Raw genomic sequence first — 16,757 nt, forward strand, 5'->3', positions numbered from 1 at the left:
GGAGGCTCAGGGGGGACCTTATTGCTGTCTACAACTACCTGAGGGGTGGTTGTGGCCAGGAGGAGGTTGCTCTCTTCTCTCAGGTGGCCAGCACCAGAACAAGAGGACACAGCCTCAGGCTGCGCCAGGGGAAATTTAGTCTCGAGGTGAGGAGAAAGTTCTTCACTGAGAGAGTCATTGGACACTGGAATGGGCTGCCCGGGGAGGTGGTGGAGTCGTCGTCCCTGGGGCAGTTCAAGGCAAGGTTGGACGTGGCACTTGGTGCCCTGGTCTAGCCTTGAGCTCTGTAGTAAAGGGTTGGACTTGATGGTCTGTGAGGTCTCTTCCAACCTTGGTGATACTGTGATACTGTAACTGCACACAGTACTCCAAGTACCAAGAGGTTTATGGTTTTCTAGTCCTGGAAGATACAAAAACTGTCAGGAAACTTTAAAATATCTACCTACAGTGAATATCTATTCAGGGAACAGGTTTTCTTGGACAAAAAAAATTTAAAATCCAACTATTTGCTCCTTTATGTGAGCCCCCAAAGCCAGAATTATGAGTACATGGTTAGATTTGCAGTCAGCCCACAGTTTTAACTTATATTTATTACATTTTTATTAGACTTCTGAGGAAGGTCAGTTGACAATAGATCCCTTTTCCAAAACATGAGGTTACACCTGTGCATCTGTCTTTTGCTTTCAGACATCTAACGTAACTCATAGTGTGCACCAAGCAGGACAGAAAGCTATCTGGGTAATGATACCACTGCTGTTTGTTCCAGGCAGGATTTGGAGAAAAATCACTACATTTGTCACATATTTGGTTCATATTCTGCATAGGCAGTGCTTTAGTCCAGTCTATTTGTTACTGCAGATATTTATCTAATAGGAGTAAGAATTAGAGGAAAAAGTAAGTACTTCTGTTGTTTTGCAGGTTGCAGCCTCTCTGCTTGTTTCTCACTAGCTACGCAAACCAGACAACTGAATAAGTTGTGTTGATTTAGACTATTTCAAGTTCAGTTGAGCATCCAATATAGAGAGAGATGTGGAGGTACTGATTAACAGCTGACTCAACATGAGCCAGCAGTATGCCCAGTTGGCCAAGAAGGCCAATGGCATCCTGTCCTGCATCAAGAATAGTGTGGCCAGCAGGACAAGGGAAGATACTCTGCCCCTGAACTCAGCATTGGTTAGGTCACACCTTGAGTACTGTGTCTAGTTCTGGGCCCCTCAATTTCAGAAAGATGTTGAGGTGCTTGAACATGTCCAGAGAAGGGCAACAAGGCTGGTGAGGGTGTTGGAGCACAGCCCTGTGAGAAGAGGCTGAGGGAGCTGGCGTTGTTCAACCTGGAGAATAGGAGGCTCAGGGGAGACCTTACTGCCAGGTGGGGATTGGTCTCTTCTCCCAGGCAACCAGTGACAGAACAAGAGGACACTGTCTCAAACTGCACCAGGGCAAGTGTTGTGGAGGCAGGGAATTAATGTGGCCAAGTCAGGGATTTATACAAAAACAGAGTTATTTTATTTTCCCGAAAACTCGCCCCCAAAACTATACACAGAAATTAATTTAGTTTTAATTACCAGATTCAGCTCGTTTGAGAAAATCCAATCCCAGCCCGATTCCAGCGTAGGCACTGCACGGGCACCCCTCGTGCAGGAAGGGCCCCTTGCTCTCCCCCTTCACGCCTGCAGGGCACCGGGGGGAGACAGGTCTTTTCGTGCCTTTTCCTCTCCCATTCAAGCCACAGAGGGAGAGGAATTTAGGGGTATACCGGGCTCCAGGACAGCAAGTCTGGGCTGGATGTTAGGAAGAGTTTCTTCAAGGAAAGAGTGATTTGCATTTGAATAGGCTGCCCTGGGAGATGGTGGAGTCACCACCCCTGGAGGTGTTTAAAAGGAGACTGGACGAGGCACTTAGTGCCGTGGTTTAGTTAATTTTAAGGTGTTTGGACGTATGCAGCCTGTTAAGTTCGAGATTCTGTGGTTTCTGTCTTCCTTTCACAAACACAACACATCTGTTTTGAGATGAATTTTAGAATAAACCATAATGCCAGCAGTGGCATCAACAGTTGACTCACTTTGAAATCTTTGCATATGTCTGCTTTTACCTACTTTTTATCTCATCTTATGTTTATTAAGTAGTTTCAGGTGTCTTAGGTGAATGAAGAACTAGCACAATATGTCCTTGCTGGAGTCTTCTGCTCATGTTAGGATCATGTGTTTGCACTTGAGAGTGTTAGCTGGCTGTTCTGTTGAGGTGTAGATACTTGGTATTTTTGTTTTCACCTAAATTACACTAACTGTAATGGAAAACCTTTGTCCCATGAGAGTCTCATAGTTTTCATAGAATGATAGAATCAGTCAGGGTTGGAAGGGACCACAAGAATCATCTAGTTTCAACCCCCCCTGCCATGGGCAGGGACACCCTACCCTAGATCAGGCTGGCCAGAACATCATCAGCCTGAGCTTTCTGCAAAGGTGATCAGATTCTGATTTTATCTAATCTCTGCTAGAAATTTGTTTCCCAGCTGAATTCTTTATTCGAAAATGCCTCAATTCTTTGACATCTAGGACCTCATACTAGTGTTACAAAGATAGCCAGTAGGGTGCACATAAAAAACTGCAATGAACACATCTTGTAATGCTGTGTTTATGTTTATTTTAGTTTTTAATAGAAGTCAAGAACTGCCAGAAGTCATGTGTGCCCTCTGACTGGGTTATGATTAGCAGGTATGTAAAATGTCTTCAAAGTTTGTTCTATTTTAGTATATAAGAAAAAATCAAGTAGTATTTTGGTGTTAAGATTAATTATGTACACATTCTCATTACTCAATGTGTTTGATTTTTTTTCTTTAATAAAATGAAAGAAACAAAATAGTTAGGATATTTTACTGCCATAATGACTTCTGCTTTAAAGCAAACAAAACCAAACTGAACAAGCAGAATTAATAGAACGTTTGTTTTCACATGCAGTACATCATTTGCTAAGTCCTTCAGAGTGCACAAACAGGTGTCAGTGCTGTAGTCTTGATCCAGTTGTGACTGTAGTTTGTACGTTCCCATCGTTCACAGAGTTTTGTCCTTATTTTGTTGGGAAAGGCGAAGGTAGCTGTGCAAATACCTGTCTGTGCATCTCAGTTAGATGTCTGGATGTGTTCCTGTGTGATCTGTGTTAGATAGGATTATCCTGCTCTGGCAGGGGGGTTGGACTTGATGATCTCCCTTCCAACCCCTAACATCCTGTGAGCCTGTGTGTGAGCCTGTAAATGTAGTTTTACATATTCATAGAGACCAGCCTTACTTGCTTCAGACCACAGGGTTTTGTCAGCGTGGGTTTACAGAGTTTCAGATGTTTTATCCAGTAGGTGGAACAGAGATTGGTGGAATTAAATAGTTGGCTTTGTCTTTTCAGTCATTTGTTTTATTGTTTGAAGGGGTTGAACATCTTAATGTTATAATGTGTGGAGTCCATGTAAATGCTGAATTCTCTGTGAGGCCTGATGCGTGTATGGGCACAGACATCTCACACTAGAAGTAGGCATAATTGAAGGTGAACTCTGAGTGTTCTGTTCCCTTATTTGAAAATTCACTGTTAAGAGCACACAAAGTAAGCAAAATTGAGGTGATAAAGAGCAAATTGCAGCTAATCTGGATTTTGTAAATGAATACCTCTGAATGACAAAGTCTTTAAAGACATACATAAGTAAATAGCAAGTGCCCTGAATGGAAGCTAGTGAGAAAAGTTTCAGGCTTATCATTAAGTTTTATCTCGTTAAAGTGAAATGTTTTTTAATTGGGGTTAATTTCATATGCAGTCAGTGACAGAAAAGTCATCTGTTTGTGCAGTGCACTGTCGAACAGAATTCTGTGAAATATACAAGTAGCAGCAACACACTACCTGCTGAGAAACATTTCAGAAACCTTCTGAATGGACAGTGGTGCTGTAACCTATCTACTTAAAATAAAGATTATTGGAATCAGTGGAGTTTGGTACTAGAAAAAGCCCCCATGTTTTTAACCTCCATTTTCATGGCTCACAGGGAGTAAGCAAAGTATCCCAATTCTACATGTAGACGGTGTAACTGATTGCTTAGAAAGTTTGATTTCCTATTTGGCTGTTTTCTGTCTCTTCCAGCACAAAAGCTGTCAGCCGTTTCCACTCTCCTTTTATTATAGAAAATTACAGACATCTGAATCAGCTCCGGGAGCAGCTAGTCCTTGACTGCAATGCTGAATGGCTAAATTTTTTAGAGTAAGTTTGCAAAACTGAGTCTTTTTTTTAATCATTGAACATTTTATTTTATGCTGTGTCTTTAAAATAAAGGTACTGTTAATTCACTAATATTGCCTACAACTTTAAAAAAAGTAAATTAAGATATTGTTTTTCAGTTTCAAGCATTTGAAAGCAAGACCTTTGCAAACTGAGTCCCAAAACCAGCAGAGATGTCTTTAGATTTTAAAATTCTGCTGAAAATACACTACTAAATATCTGAAATGGCTCTCAGAATTTAATAACAAATATCACAACTTAAGAAGCCTAAAACTGCAAATCAATGAAACTGAATCTAGTAGTACTATTATTGAAGTACAAAGTAAATTAAATGAAGAGTTTATTGTGCGAGGTAACCAAGTTAACTTCAGTGTATGGCCTCACTAAAAGGCATAATAGTAAGTTAAGTACAATGGCAGTGTTACTTGCAGTCTTTGAGTTAAGAATGTTAAGGGTGTTTGTGCAGTCACTTGAGTGATTGTGATTCTCTGTAGCCCTATATTTTATGTGCAAGCCCTGGGACTGTTAGCTGGAAAGTAATGGGAATGTAACTGTCCCTCACAAGTGGCACAGGAGATCTGTTTGTCTTAGATCAGAGTTTTGAATGTAGTTATTTAATTCCTTAACCAAAGGAACTTTGAAATGAGAGTTTAAAGATATTTCTCAAGCTTCTGAATAGCTTTTTTATTCTTTTACAGATGTCTGGTTGTCAACTACTTTGCCTTCAGTTTTAACAGGCCCATTCAAATTGTCCCCTTTATTGTGCTATGATTGTGGATTCACTTTCATTTGTGCCTTTTTCTTTGCTGCAAAAACTTTAAAAGTTCCTTCTGAAGTTGTCTTACTGAATGTAGCTGATGCCAGGGTTTGCCTCCTAGTAGCAACCTAGCAGCTCTGTAAATTTGCTAGAAACTGGAGAAATATTACAGTTGTGTGTTACCTTTTCAATATTATAAAAATAGTTCTAGTAAATAACTTACTTCATGTTCATATTGCTGGTTTTGGCACTGTTGTAGGATAGCAGCATACAAGGAAAGACACCTGTAGGAAAGTGGTCTTCTTCCCACCCCTACATATGTTTGGGTCTTTATTTATTTATTAAATTTTGCTGGTTTCATATTCCATGTTATATCTTTGAGACTGAGAGAGGAGTAAAAGGTATTCTGATGGTTACTGAAAGCTGTTCTGGCAAGGTCATTGTAAGTGAAAAGTGATTTATTGAATGTTGCATTTTAGGTGCCGTATTTTAGAGTGGGCTTTATGACTGTAACTTACAGTTGAAGTGAATTGGCAGTTGGGATTCAGTAGCCACTGTGATAAACAGTGGCATTTTTAAAGACATCACTTAAGCAGCAGGGGTCACCTGCAGACATATTGTATGCTGTGCAATGAATTAAATTTTGCCTGCTTTTTGGTGCTTAAAAATAGTTCACAACATAAGGTACAACGAAAGCATGAAGTCAGTCTTGATTAAGATTGTATCCTCATATTGTAACTTAATGCACTGCTGCGAGATTTGAATTCAAGAGTAATTTAACAACCATGGGAGCTCTGTGAGAAGTTTGTATAGGGTGTGTTTTAACAGTACATTTGCATCTGTGAATATCTTTTTTCTTTTCCTCCTGTTATTTTCCCTGTTTTGATATAGCCATTTTAGTGAACATTACCACCCTGTGTCTAAAGCGATTGGTCACCTAGCAACTGTTGACTGTCTGTTCTCATTGGCCCAGGTGGCTAAACAAGGAGACTACTGCAGGTACTCAATTTTTAATTTTTATTTAGGATTTGATAGGGAATTACAAGATAGTATTTAAAATAATTTCGATTTTAATATGTATACTATGATAAAATGCATTATTGAAATTGTTTACAAATTAATCTGATTTTTCCAAAGCAATACTTGTGAGTCTAAAGCAAGTACATAAACATGGCATTTCAGATTGAACATACTATATTTGACTGTTTGACCTGAGTCTTGTAGCTGACACTTTGTGTTGTGTTTATGTATATGTTAGACTTTGCATGGAAATGGTTTTTCCTCTTTTTTTTTTCCTCAGAAAGCTCTGAATTCATATTATCTTTCTAATATCTAAGATTCTAGGGCGTGTGAAGTATGTTTCAAATATATATATTTCAGGTAGATAAAAGGCAAATGTCAGTACCAGGTTCAAGAGCAGTAATGATGCCTCACCTAGAATCATATGTTAGGTCTGATGATCTTTGCACTTCTTTATGCCCAAGACCTACACAAGCACACTGAGCACTGCAGCCTGAGACTCTAGTCCTGCCAAGGCTCTCCCCATATCCCTTGGTGGTGGGGACATCTGAACTCTCAAGTCCTCTTTCACTGTGAGTTGGTCCAGAGCTGGCTCCTGAGCTTGTACAACTTGTAACTTATGTCTTCCTTCACCTCATGAGCTCACATCTCTTTCACCTGTGCAGACAGTCACTCTTACTGCGGTGCCTGCTTCCTTACCTCACTCCCCAGAGGCACTGGACACTCAGCCACTGTTTAAGCAGCTGACTACTGTCCTAGAGGCCAGCAGTTAACTCTTTCTCTGGTTTATTGCATGGACTCCTGCAAAGGCTTTTGGTTTCCAGTTCTCAGCCTTGCCCTCTGCCAGGCAGCTGACATAACTCTTTTCAAAAGTGTTATGTGTATGACTTTTTCAATGTTGTCATAGTGGAGCTGTTATACAAGTTCTTTGACAATTGCTAGGGAATAACCATATGAGTTAGCAACATGTGAGACCTGTGGAAATACAGCAAATCATGTGTTAAATGTGTGTGGAAGAAGGGAAGATTGCATATGCTTCTACTTTTTTACAGCATTTGAGATAATATTGATCACTTCTGGACTCTTGGGATCCTGTGTGCCTCTATCAAAATCTCTTTGAAAGTAATTGCTCACTTATTTCTGTATACTCAGATGATAAACTGAAATCTGATTAATTCACTGTGCAGAGTTTAAATAATTCAGTGAATTTTAGAGAGTGGCTTAGAGCTTATAAACTGTTGGGAAGGAGACTTCTCAGTGAACCTTCAGCTGCAGGAAAGGTGTCAGTAGTTAATAATTTTGGAGTGCTACTAAAGATAAAATGGGAGTTTTCATATTAACTCATTGCAGTACTTTGGGGGCATGGTTTTTGATGAAGTAATCACTCTACCTGAGGCTTGTGAGTTGTGAAGTTGTGAAGGAGCACAGGTGCTTTACACATCTGTTGAAGAGAAGTTACAGTTCTGAGGCATCTCAGGACCCTTGTGTTGGGAGACTCATCCTTTACATGGATGATGCCCAACATCAGGGCTCTCAGGCAGTAAAATTAGATAATAGAGATGATGATGTAGGTAAATAGGCCAGAAATTGTTGTCTAATGTTTGAGCATCCACTCTGCAGACTGATTTTGTTCAAGGAATCTGTGGAAAGAGTAGTGCACGACCAAAGGACATGCTATATGTTCTACAGCAATTTACACTTATTTATTCTTTTTTTTTTGTAAGTTTTTTGTAAGTTTTTTTTCCTTTTCTTTCTCTTACTGCACGACACACAATTGGTTGTTGGGAACACAAAGTAGGGAACACTTGTAGATTAACTGTGGCTGAGGCCCTACTTCCGCAGGCCTATTGTGTGAAACCAGAACAGGCAGTCAGCAAGGTTCATGGCATCCTGAAACCATGTCCTATCTCACAGTTATGTGGAAGGAGGCTCAAGCAGTTAAAAAAAGTCAATTGTTTTCAAAGACAAGGCAAAATTATAAAATGGCAAATTGATTGTTTAGCTGTAATCTTCCTCTTGAATGAAGAGTGGAAAAGTACTTCTGCTGCCTTTTCAGACCAGTGCTTTACAGTTCCAAACAACTAGCCCATCAGCAACTAGGGGGTGGATTTTCCTTTCCTAAGACTCTGTGTTGGTTTCATCTCAGCTGTGCAACTGCTGGAAATAGCTTTATGCTAAAACACCTGATATAACTGGGGCTGTTTAGTCTTGAGAAGGCTGAGAAGGGATCTTGTCAATGTCTATAAATATCTGAGGGGTGAGTGTCAAGATAGAATCATAGAATCAGCCAGGTTGGAAGAGACCTCCAAGATCATCCAGGCCAACCTAGCACCCAGCCCTATCCAGTCAACTAGACCATGGCACTAAGTGCCTCATCCAGGCTTTTCTTGAAGACCCCCAGGGACGGTGCCTCCACCACCTTCCTGGGCAGCCCATTCCAATGGGAAATCACTCTCTCTGTGAAGAACTTCTTCCTAATATTCAGCCTATACCTACCCTGGCACAACTTGAGACTGTGATACACATTCTAATACACCCCAGAATGGCATTGGCCTTCTTTACCACAAGAGCATACTGCTGGCTCATGGTCAGCCTTCCATCCACCAGGACCCCCAGATCCTTTTCCCTTTCACTGCTCTCAGCAGGTCAGTCCCCAGCCTATACTGATATATGGAGTTATTCTTTCCCAGGTGCAAGATTCTACACGTGCCCTTGTTGAATTTCATTAAATTTCTTCCTGTCCAACTCTCCAGCCTGTCTGAATATTCTCTAGGTAACATAGAAAAAGTCTTTAAAATGTCTTATTTCTCTAGTAATATTTTTTAAGTAACTGAATAGAACAACAACCAAAAAAAAGCTTTAGAAATATTTGATAGCAGTAATTGATTGTTGTGGTTTATATTTTTTTTCACAAAAATCTGCATTCTAGATGACCCTCCTGCAGGCTTTAGTTACAGCAGTTCTAAATAATCAGTTACAACACATGCTGAAATTAATGTCTTTTCCTTTTTGCAGACCAACTGTGCGAGATAATTGTCGAGAAATAGTTATAAAAAATGGGAGGCACCCTGTGATTGATGTGCTACTGGGAGAACAGGATCAGTATGTTCCAAATACCACTAACATTTCAGTAAGTACTGAGGTATTCAGAGAGACCTGGGCAGGCTGGAGAGTTGGGTGGGGAATGTTTAATGAAATACAGTAAGGAATCATAGAATCAACCAGGTTGGAAAGACCTCCAAGATCATCCAGTCCAGCCTATCTCCCAGCCCTAGCCAGTCAACTAGACCATGGCACTAAGTGCCTCATCCAGTCTTTTCTTGAACACCTCCAGGGATGGTGACTCCACCACCTCCCTGGGCAACCCATTCCAATGCCAATCACTCTCTCTGTCAAGAACTTCCTCCTAATATCCAGCCTATGCTTCCCTCGGCACAACTTGAGACTGTGTCCCCTTGTTCTATTTCTGGTTGCTTGGCAGAAGGATGAGCATAGAGTCTTGCATCTGGGAAACAAAAGCTCCATGGACCAGCATTAGACTGGGGATTGACCTGTTGGAGAGCAGGAGAGGGACCTGAGGATCCTGGTGGACAGGAGGAGGGCCGTGAGCCGGCAGTGTGCTCTCGTGGCCAAGAAAGCCAGTGCCATTCTGGGGTGTATTAGAAGAGGTTTGGCTAGCAGATGGAGCGAGGTTCTTCTCTGCCTGTACACATCTGGAATATTGTATCTGGATCTGGGTCCTTCATTTCAAGAAGGACAGGGAACTGCTTGAAAGAGTCCAGTGCACAGCCACAGGGATGGTGGAATGAAACATCTTCCTTCTGAGGAAAGGCTGAAGTATCTGGGTCTCTGTAGCTTGGAGGAGTCTGAAGGATGACCACATCAGTGTTTACAAGGATGTGAAATGCAAGTGTCAGAAGGATGAAACCAGGCTTCTCTTTGTAATGTCTGATGATAGGGCAAAGGGTAGTGGGTGGAAGCAGGAGCATAGGAGGTTCCATGTGAACATAAGGAAAAGATTTTTCACTGTCAGTGTGACAAAACACTGGCACAGGCTGCCCAGAGAGGTTGTGCAGTTTCCTGCCCTGAAGACTCTCAAAACGCACCTTAGTTACCCTCTCACCCTCTCTGTGATTCTGCTCTGGCAAGGTGGTTGGACTAGATGACCTCTGGAGGTCTTTTTCAATCTCTAACATTCTGCAGTTCTGTGAGATACTGCTTAGGATTTAAAATCATTCAAGAGAAGGAATCTGGGATTTGCTTTTTGGCTAGAAAGTTGAGATAAATAATTTAATCATGCAATTGCTTGAATTCCGGAGAACTATTGCTGGATATGACCACGTCTGTTTTGTCCTTTTTCTGGAGTCTGCAGCCAGGTGCTCTCTTCACAGCCTCATTCAGCTTTAATAGCATAAAGAAAATAAAGATGATTGCAAAATTAGGACCCTGAAAGTTTTAAATGGCTATTTTTGAATAATCAGGTTTTCTAACAGCATCAACAGGTGTCTGTATTTAGTTGTAACTTCATCTCAAATGGCTGATGTATTTTTAATATATATAAGCTTGTGTAACATCTTACAAACTCAGTTTCCCAAACTAGTCCTAGGACAACTCATTTCTTTTTTAGGTATTTCTCTACTATGTTTTTTTTTTTTTCCCTTTCTTCCTGGAACTATTAATTTCCTGTAGTCTTCCTTTATCTGGAAAAAACAATCTTGGAGCTCTGACTCAGCTACATAGTATCAAGTACACAGTCTTTTAGACTGCACATCAGTTTAAATAAGTCTTTCATATGAGTATATGATAAATATTTTTCCTGCAAGGTGTAGATTGCAGGCTGTGTGTTACATTTTAGTCTCTCTCTGGCTGCTGTTTTCTGCAGTGAAGAATGATGTTGAGAAGTAGTAAGACTATGACTTTGCTGGTATTGTTCTCAACAGGTCACAGAAAGTGGGAGGGCTGTTTCTTAACATTTTCTCTACAGTGTTACCTAAATTGTATGACCTAAAATGCCTAAAATTGCTAAAAATTTGCAATTACCATAGGTAGGAAACATGGTGTATTTTATTGCATATATCAGTGAAATAAAATAAGGCATTTATTGTATTTTAGTTTGTTTTAATTGTTTTTTCCTTCCTGGAAAACTAACATTTTTGTTGAATATTTTAAAAGTATTTACCTGTCTGTATCTAGTAGCCCTCTATGATGAAATTACTGCAGCAGTTGACAAGGGAGGGGACCTATGGATGTTGTCTACCTGGCTTTCTGTGAGGCCTTTGATACAGCCACTTCCAGCATCCTTCTCTATAAATTGTAGACTTTGATTTGATGGGTGGACTATTCAGTACATAAGGAATTGGATGTTCATATACTAAGGGTAGTGGTAAATGGTTCAATGTTTGGATGGAGATAGGTGACAAATGGTGTCCCTCAGGGGTCAGTTCTAGGACCAGTACTGTTTAATATCTTCATCAGTGACGCAGACACTGGGACAAAGTGCACTCTCAACAAGTCTGGTGATACACCAAACTTAGTGGCATGGCTGGCATGCTGTTGGGAAAGTGCAAGGTCCTGCACCAGGGTTGGTGCAATCTCAGGTCTATCATTACGGGCTGGGGGGTCGGGGGGTGGGGGGATAAAGAGACTTACAACAGCACTATGGCAAGGACTTGGGAGTATTAGAGGATAAAAAGTTGGACATAAGCTGACAATGTCCACTTGCAGTGCAGAAGACCACCCATATCCTGTGTTGCATCAAAAAAAAACCATGGCCAGCATGCTATAGAGTCCTCTTCCCCCTCTACTCTGCTTTGGGGAGTACTGTGTCCAACTCTGGAATCCGCAGCACAAGAAGAACCTGTTTGAGTGGGTTCAGAGGAGTACCACAAAAATGATCAAGAGTGCTAGAACACCTCTGCTATGAAGAATCACAGAATGTTAGTGGTTGGAAGGGATCTCCAGGAATCACTGCGTCCAATCCCACTGCCAAGGCAGGGTCACTCATGGCAGGCTGCACAGGAACACAGGCAGGCGTTGAAAGACTTCAGAGAAGTAGACTCCACAAAAAAGGCTGAGAGAGTTAGGGTTGTTCAGCCTGGAGAAGGCTCCAAGGAGACCTTACTGTTATCTTTCAGTACTTTAAGGTAGCCTACAAGAAAGCTGGAGAGAGACAGATTTTTTTTTTTTTTAGCAGAACCTGTTGTGACAGGAGTAGGGGTTTCAAACTGAAAAATGGGACATTTAGACTGGATGGAAGCAGTGTTCTCTAATGGAAGTGGCAAAATTGGCCCAGATTGCTCAGAGAGATGGTCAAAATATCATTCCTGGAAACACTAGATCAGCTTTAACTAGGCTCTGAGCAACCTGATCTAGTTGATGTCCCAGCCCTCTTCAAGAGGGTTCCTCTAGATGACCTTTAAAGGTCCCTTCCCACCAGAGCATTCCATGATTGCATGATCTCTTTTGGAATACTGCATCACTGGTTTTAGTAAATACAGGTTCTTGTAACTTAACTCTAAATACCTGGGTTTTTGTACAATAAATACAGAAAAGGTATGCAACAGACGTCAGTGTGGAGCATTGCTGTGATAAACACCATTCAAATTTGTATGTGTTTTGGGAGAAAGTGCTGCTCTATACCGAACAATGATGCAGATATTGTGCAGTACTTTAGGGAATCTTTCCAGAATTATTTGTCAACTTCAAACAAGTAACAGATGGCATTTACAAAAAATGCAGCATTTTCATTCAGTAATCATGCATTTTCCTCTGTTAGCCCCATTCTTATGTTGGCTTTCTAAATACTGAGTATTACGAAATCAGGTGTTCATGGCAGAAACCTCTTGGTTTCAGTTCTCTCGTTTTTTGAGAGGTGGGTGGGAACTCAGTTTATTAAAACCCCTCTAGATTTAAAATGACACGTTTTAATCATCAGGATCTCCTGTCACATTTTCAGCTGAAATGTTACTGGCTGCCTGACTTTATGAAAAGCTTTATTGCAGTGCCCAGAAATAAGTATCTTCCGTTCCCTGCCTCATCCCCAAATATTCCTGAATTCTTTTAACTTCAGCTATAAATTCCAATAAGATTTTAGCTTATGGTTGATTGCATGCAGTTGTAAGGGCAGATGGATTCTCTGGTCTGATGTTACAGCATATGTTCTTTCCGAAAGCTGGCTTTGCAAACCAGCCACCAGTCTCACAACACGGTTGGAGAGACCCTGGAGGAATACCAAACACATGCAAGTAATTTGTGTATTTTAACAGATGAACTCATTCTGGTCTTAAGTATCTATAAATTCTCTTGTGTTGAGCCAAATGGTGGCCCTGATGAGTTTTATAGTTGTAGTATTGAAACTGTACCTTGGGGACTGAGATTTTATGAATTCTGTACCTGTATAGCACATGCATTTTATTACATACATCCTTTATTCCTGATTATGGCATTTTCTGGGTTTGGTTTTTATTGCAACTTCCTTATGAATGAGGGTTTCTTTGAAAAGACTCAGTGGATTTTTACAAATGATAAATAGTCTTTGTACATATCTTTCTGTACGATCTGGATTATGACATAGGTGAGTCCTGTCTTAGCTTTATTTGCTTCACTACTGACAAAATGAAAACCCAGCTGAAAAACAAATCTGTAGAGATTGTTAAGGTTTATTCTTTGGAGATCACTTCTTGTTGGTATCACAGTGTCTGATCAGTTCCAAGTTTACTAAATAAGTGTAGCTAACGTTCATTATGCACAGCTTGTCTCTCCCTAACTTTTGGTTCATCAGTTTTTGGGACTTCATTGTACATACCCAGTAAAAAGGAAAAGTCTAGTTGTCTGAAGTCCTTGTCTTGATTCAGGCTATGAGAAAGCTTTTAGATTCATTGAAGAGTTTTAATTTTGCATTAACAATTGTCTTGTACCAGTGGAAGACAGTTTTGTTCTGGAGATGAACCGTATTAGGACAGCAGTAGCTATGCTGAAAGTTGATGAGTTTCTCATTTTGCTCAAAGAAAATGGCATGGAAAGTTCTTGGTGTCCTTTCATGCCTCCTTAATAGAGAAAGGGAAGATTCTCTCATGTTCTGTCCATTTTATTCAAGAGTGATGAAAGGTGATTGTGAAGTTTCTCTCTCACCAGCCTGGAGAAGTCTTAGGAAGGTCTATCTGTCTGAGGCTTCATAGTATCTTGAAAAGTGAATGTGATGAATTCCAAAAGTGAAGGAAGCCTTCAGTCCTGAGGAGGCTTGCACTGTGTAGCTCTAAACACATGCAGACTCTAGAGTCTCATATTAAAGCACCATGTACAGGACGATGTTTTTGACCACTGTTTTATGTTTCCAGGGAGATGGTGAAAGGGTCATGATAATAACTGGACCAAACATGGGAGGAAAGAGCTCCTATATAAAGCAGGTTGCACTGATCACAGTCATGGCGCAGATTGGCTCATATGTTCCTGCAGAGGAGACAACAATTGGTGTTGTGGATGGTATTTTTACCAGGTAACCTTTCACAGCTTGCTCTGTATTTGTGAAAAGGCCATTGTGGCAGGGTGTGTGGGTTATATTGAAGTATAATTTCATTTAGAGCTTTAGAATTTGTACTTGAAACTTCCTTTTTCATTTCAACTGCATGTACTAGTTATGCTTCAATTATGATTTTCTGATAAACTATTGCATTTGTTTTGAAATCTTTCAGTTGGTAAAGGGTAAGAATGTTACTGTGTCTATCTTGATTAAGATACAGATAACTAACTTTGTCTGTCTGGATGTCTCAGCCAAATTTATTCTGTTTGATTGCCAATTGGTGTTTTTTAATCTCTGAAAAACATATCACAGTTTCAGCTATGCAGCTTGGTTCTATGTACTCACATACCTGTGACTGGGTATTTGGGGCCGCGTATATGCTATGCTTCTGTACTAATCCATCATGAACACATTTTATGTGATGTCTTTTAAAGAATGAATAAAGGAAGCTTGTTTCACTCAGACTCGTTTTTAGATAGTGCTGAGTAATTTTTAAAGGTTATCGGTACAGTCAAAACCTTTGTGTTGTATAACCTAGTATTACCAAAGATTATCCATCTGTTTTTTCCCTTTTTTCTTTACTTTTCAATCTGATGGTGTTTTAGATGGATAATAATTTGTAAGTTTCACAGCAATCATGTATCTGTGGTAGAATTACATTTCTTGAAATTCTAGATCTGCGATGGCACTGTGCAGTTCAGACTTAATAGTATCTGAAATACTGCTCATCTGGAATTGCTTCCTCATATAAAGGTGTTTGTTCTTATATGTCACTGTGTCATGATGACAGTGATTTAAATTGCACTTTGATGCAGTTCAGTGCTAAGCAGTTGAACAAAATAGAAAATAATCTGTGTTATCCCTCCAAAATTAATTTTAACTGTTTTGAATTTTCAGTTGCCTTTTCTTCCCCTATACCATGTTGAAAGTAATTGACTGGATTGATTGGATGAGCATTTCTTGAGGGCACATGGAGATATGCAAGGTCTGATCAACTTTACAGAAAAAAAACCCCAAACATTACAATGTTACTAACCATTTGAGGTTATTTTTTTATTCCTCTGTGTTTTTTAGGTGAACTCGGAGTACTTCTGTTCACAATGACTTTATTTCTATCCATATAAGCCTTACTCTTAAGATCAGTATCCTCTTTGCTCTACTTTTATTTGGCTGTCATTACAACAATGTTCTGCAGAAAAATCAAGAAATATGACACAATCACCTGGGACTGCTATTTTGTTCTGTGAACAAATTCGTTTTGCCCTAAATTTGGTATTGGAGCCACCTGTTCCTCAGTGTATTTTATAGAATCATGGAATCATAGAATGGGTTGGGTTGGAAGAGACCTTAAAGATCATCTAGTTCCAACCCTTTGCCATGAGCAAGGACACCTCCCACTGGACCAGGTTTCTCAAGGATAAGGATAGCGATCCAACCTGGCCTTGAACACCTCCAGAGAGGGGGCATCCGCAACTGTCATGGGCGACCTGTTCCAGTGTCTCATCACCCTCATTATAAAGAATTCCTAATATCCAGTCAAAATCTACTCTTTGTTCAGCTTAAAGCCCTTTTCTTTCATTCTGTCACTACAAACCCTTCTTAAAAAGTCTCTCCCCAGCCTTCAGAATTTCTCTGATTCCACTCAGATTTTCTCTGTTTTTCAGATAGTACAGTTGAAGGTAAAACTGAAGCTTTCAGATTTCAAAGCAGACAAATGTAGAGTGCATCACTGACTGTGAGGTTTCAAAGCATTTAATTTGAAGTTCAGTCAGATTCTGACACGGGGTTGATTATTTGGTTGGTTGATTTTTGTTGGATTTATTGTTTTTTTTTTTACTCCTATCTAAATTAGCCTCAGAGGCTCAGCTGGATCACTTGGAGTCGTTGTGGATGTCCCCTCCCTGGAATGAAGTGTTGGATGGAGCTTTAAGGAACCTAGTCTAGTGGAAAGTGTCCCTGCCCATCGCACAGGGTTGAAACTAGGTGATATTTAAGATCCCTTCCAGCCCAAGCCATTCTGTGTACTAAAGAATTATTGAAATTCTTGTTGTTGCATTGGTAATTAAGAGTAAACACACAAAATTGTTAGGGTTGGAGAGGACCTCAAGGGTCATCTAGTTGCAATACCCCTGCCATGAGCAGGGACACCTTCCACCAGATCAGGTTGCCCAGAACGACATCCAGCCTGACTTTAATCACCTTCAAGGA

At 40.3% G+C, this 16,757-nt stretch overlaps 1 protein-coding gene across 1 annotated transcript in view; it reads left to right on the forward strand.

The window, feature by feature from the left end:
* MSH3 (mutS homolog 3) overlaps nucleotides 1-16,757 on the forward strand; it is a 140,996-nt gene that overhangs the window by 98,592 nt on the left and 25,647 nt on the right. Inside the window, exons 16-20 of the mRNA XM_064176566.1 lie at nucleotides 2,650-2,714; nucleotides 4,120-4,236; nucleotides 5,903-6,010; nucleotides 9,047-9,161; nucleotides 14,368-14,525. Coding sequence (XP_064032636.1) covers nucleotides 2,650-2,714; nucleotides 4,120-4,236; nucleotides 5,903-6,010; nucleotides 9,047-9,161; nucleotides 14,368-14,525 — 563 coding nt within the window. The remainder of the gene's footprint in view (nucleotides 1-2,649; nucleotides 2,715-4,119; nucleotides 4,237-5,902; nucleotides 6,011-9,046; nucleotides 9,162-14,367; nucleotides 14,526-16,757) is intronic.

The sequence above is a fragment of the Pogoniulus pusillus genome, chromosome Z (genome assembly GCF_015220805.1).
Source record: "Pogoniulus pusillus isolate bPogPus1 chromosome Z, bPogPus1.pri, whole genome shotgun sequence".
Lineage (NCBI taxonomy): Eukaryota > Metazoa > Chordata > Aves > Piciformes > Lybiidae > Pogoniulus > Pogoniulus pusillus.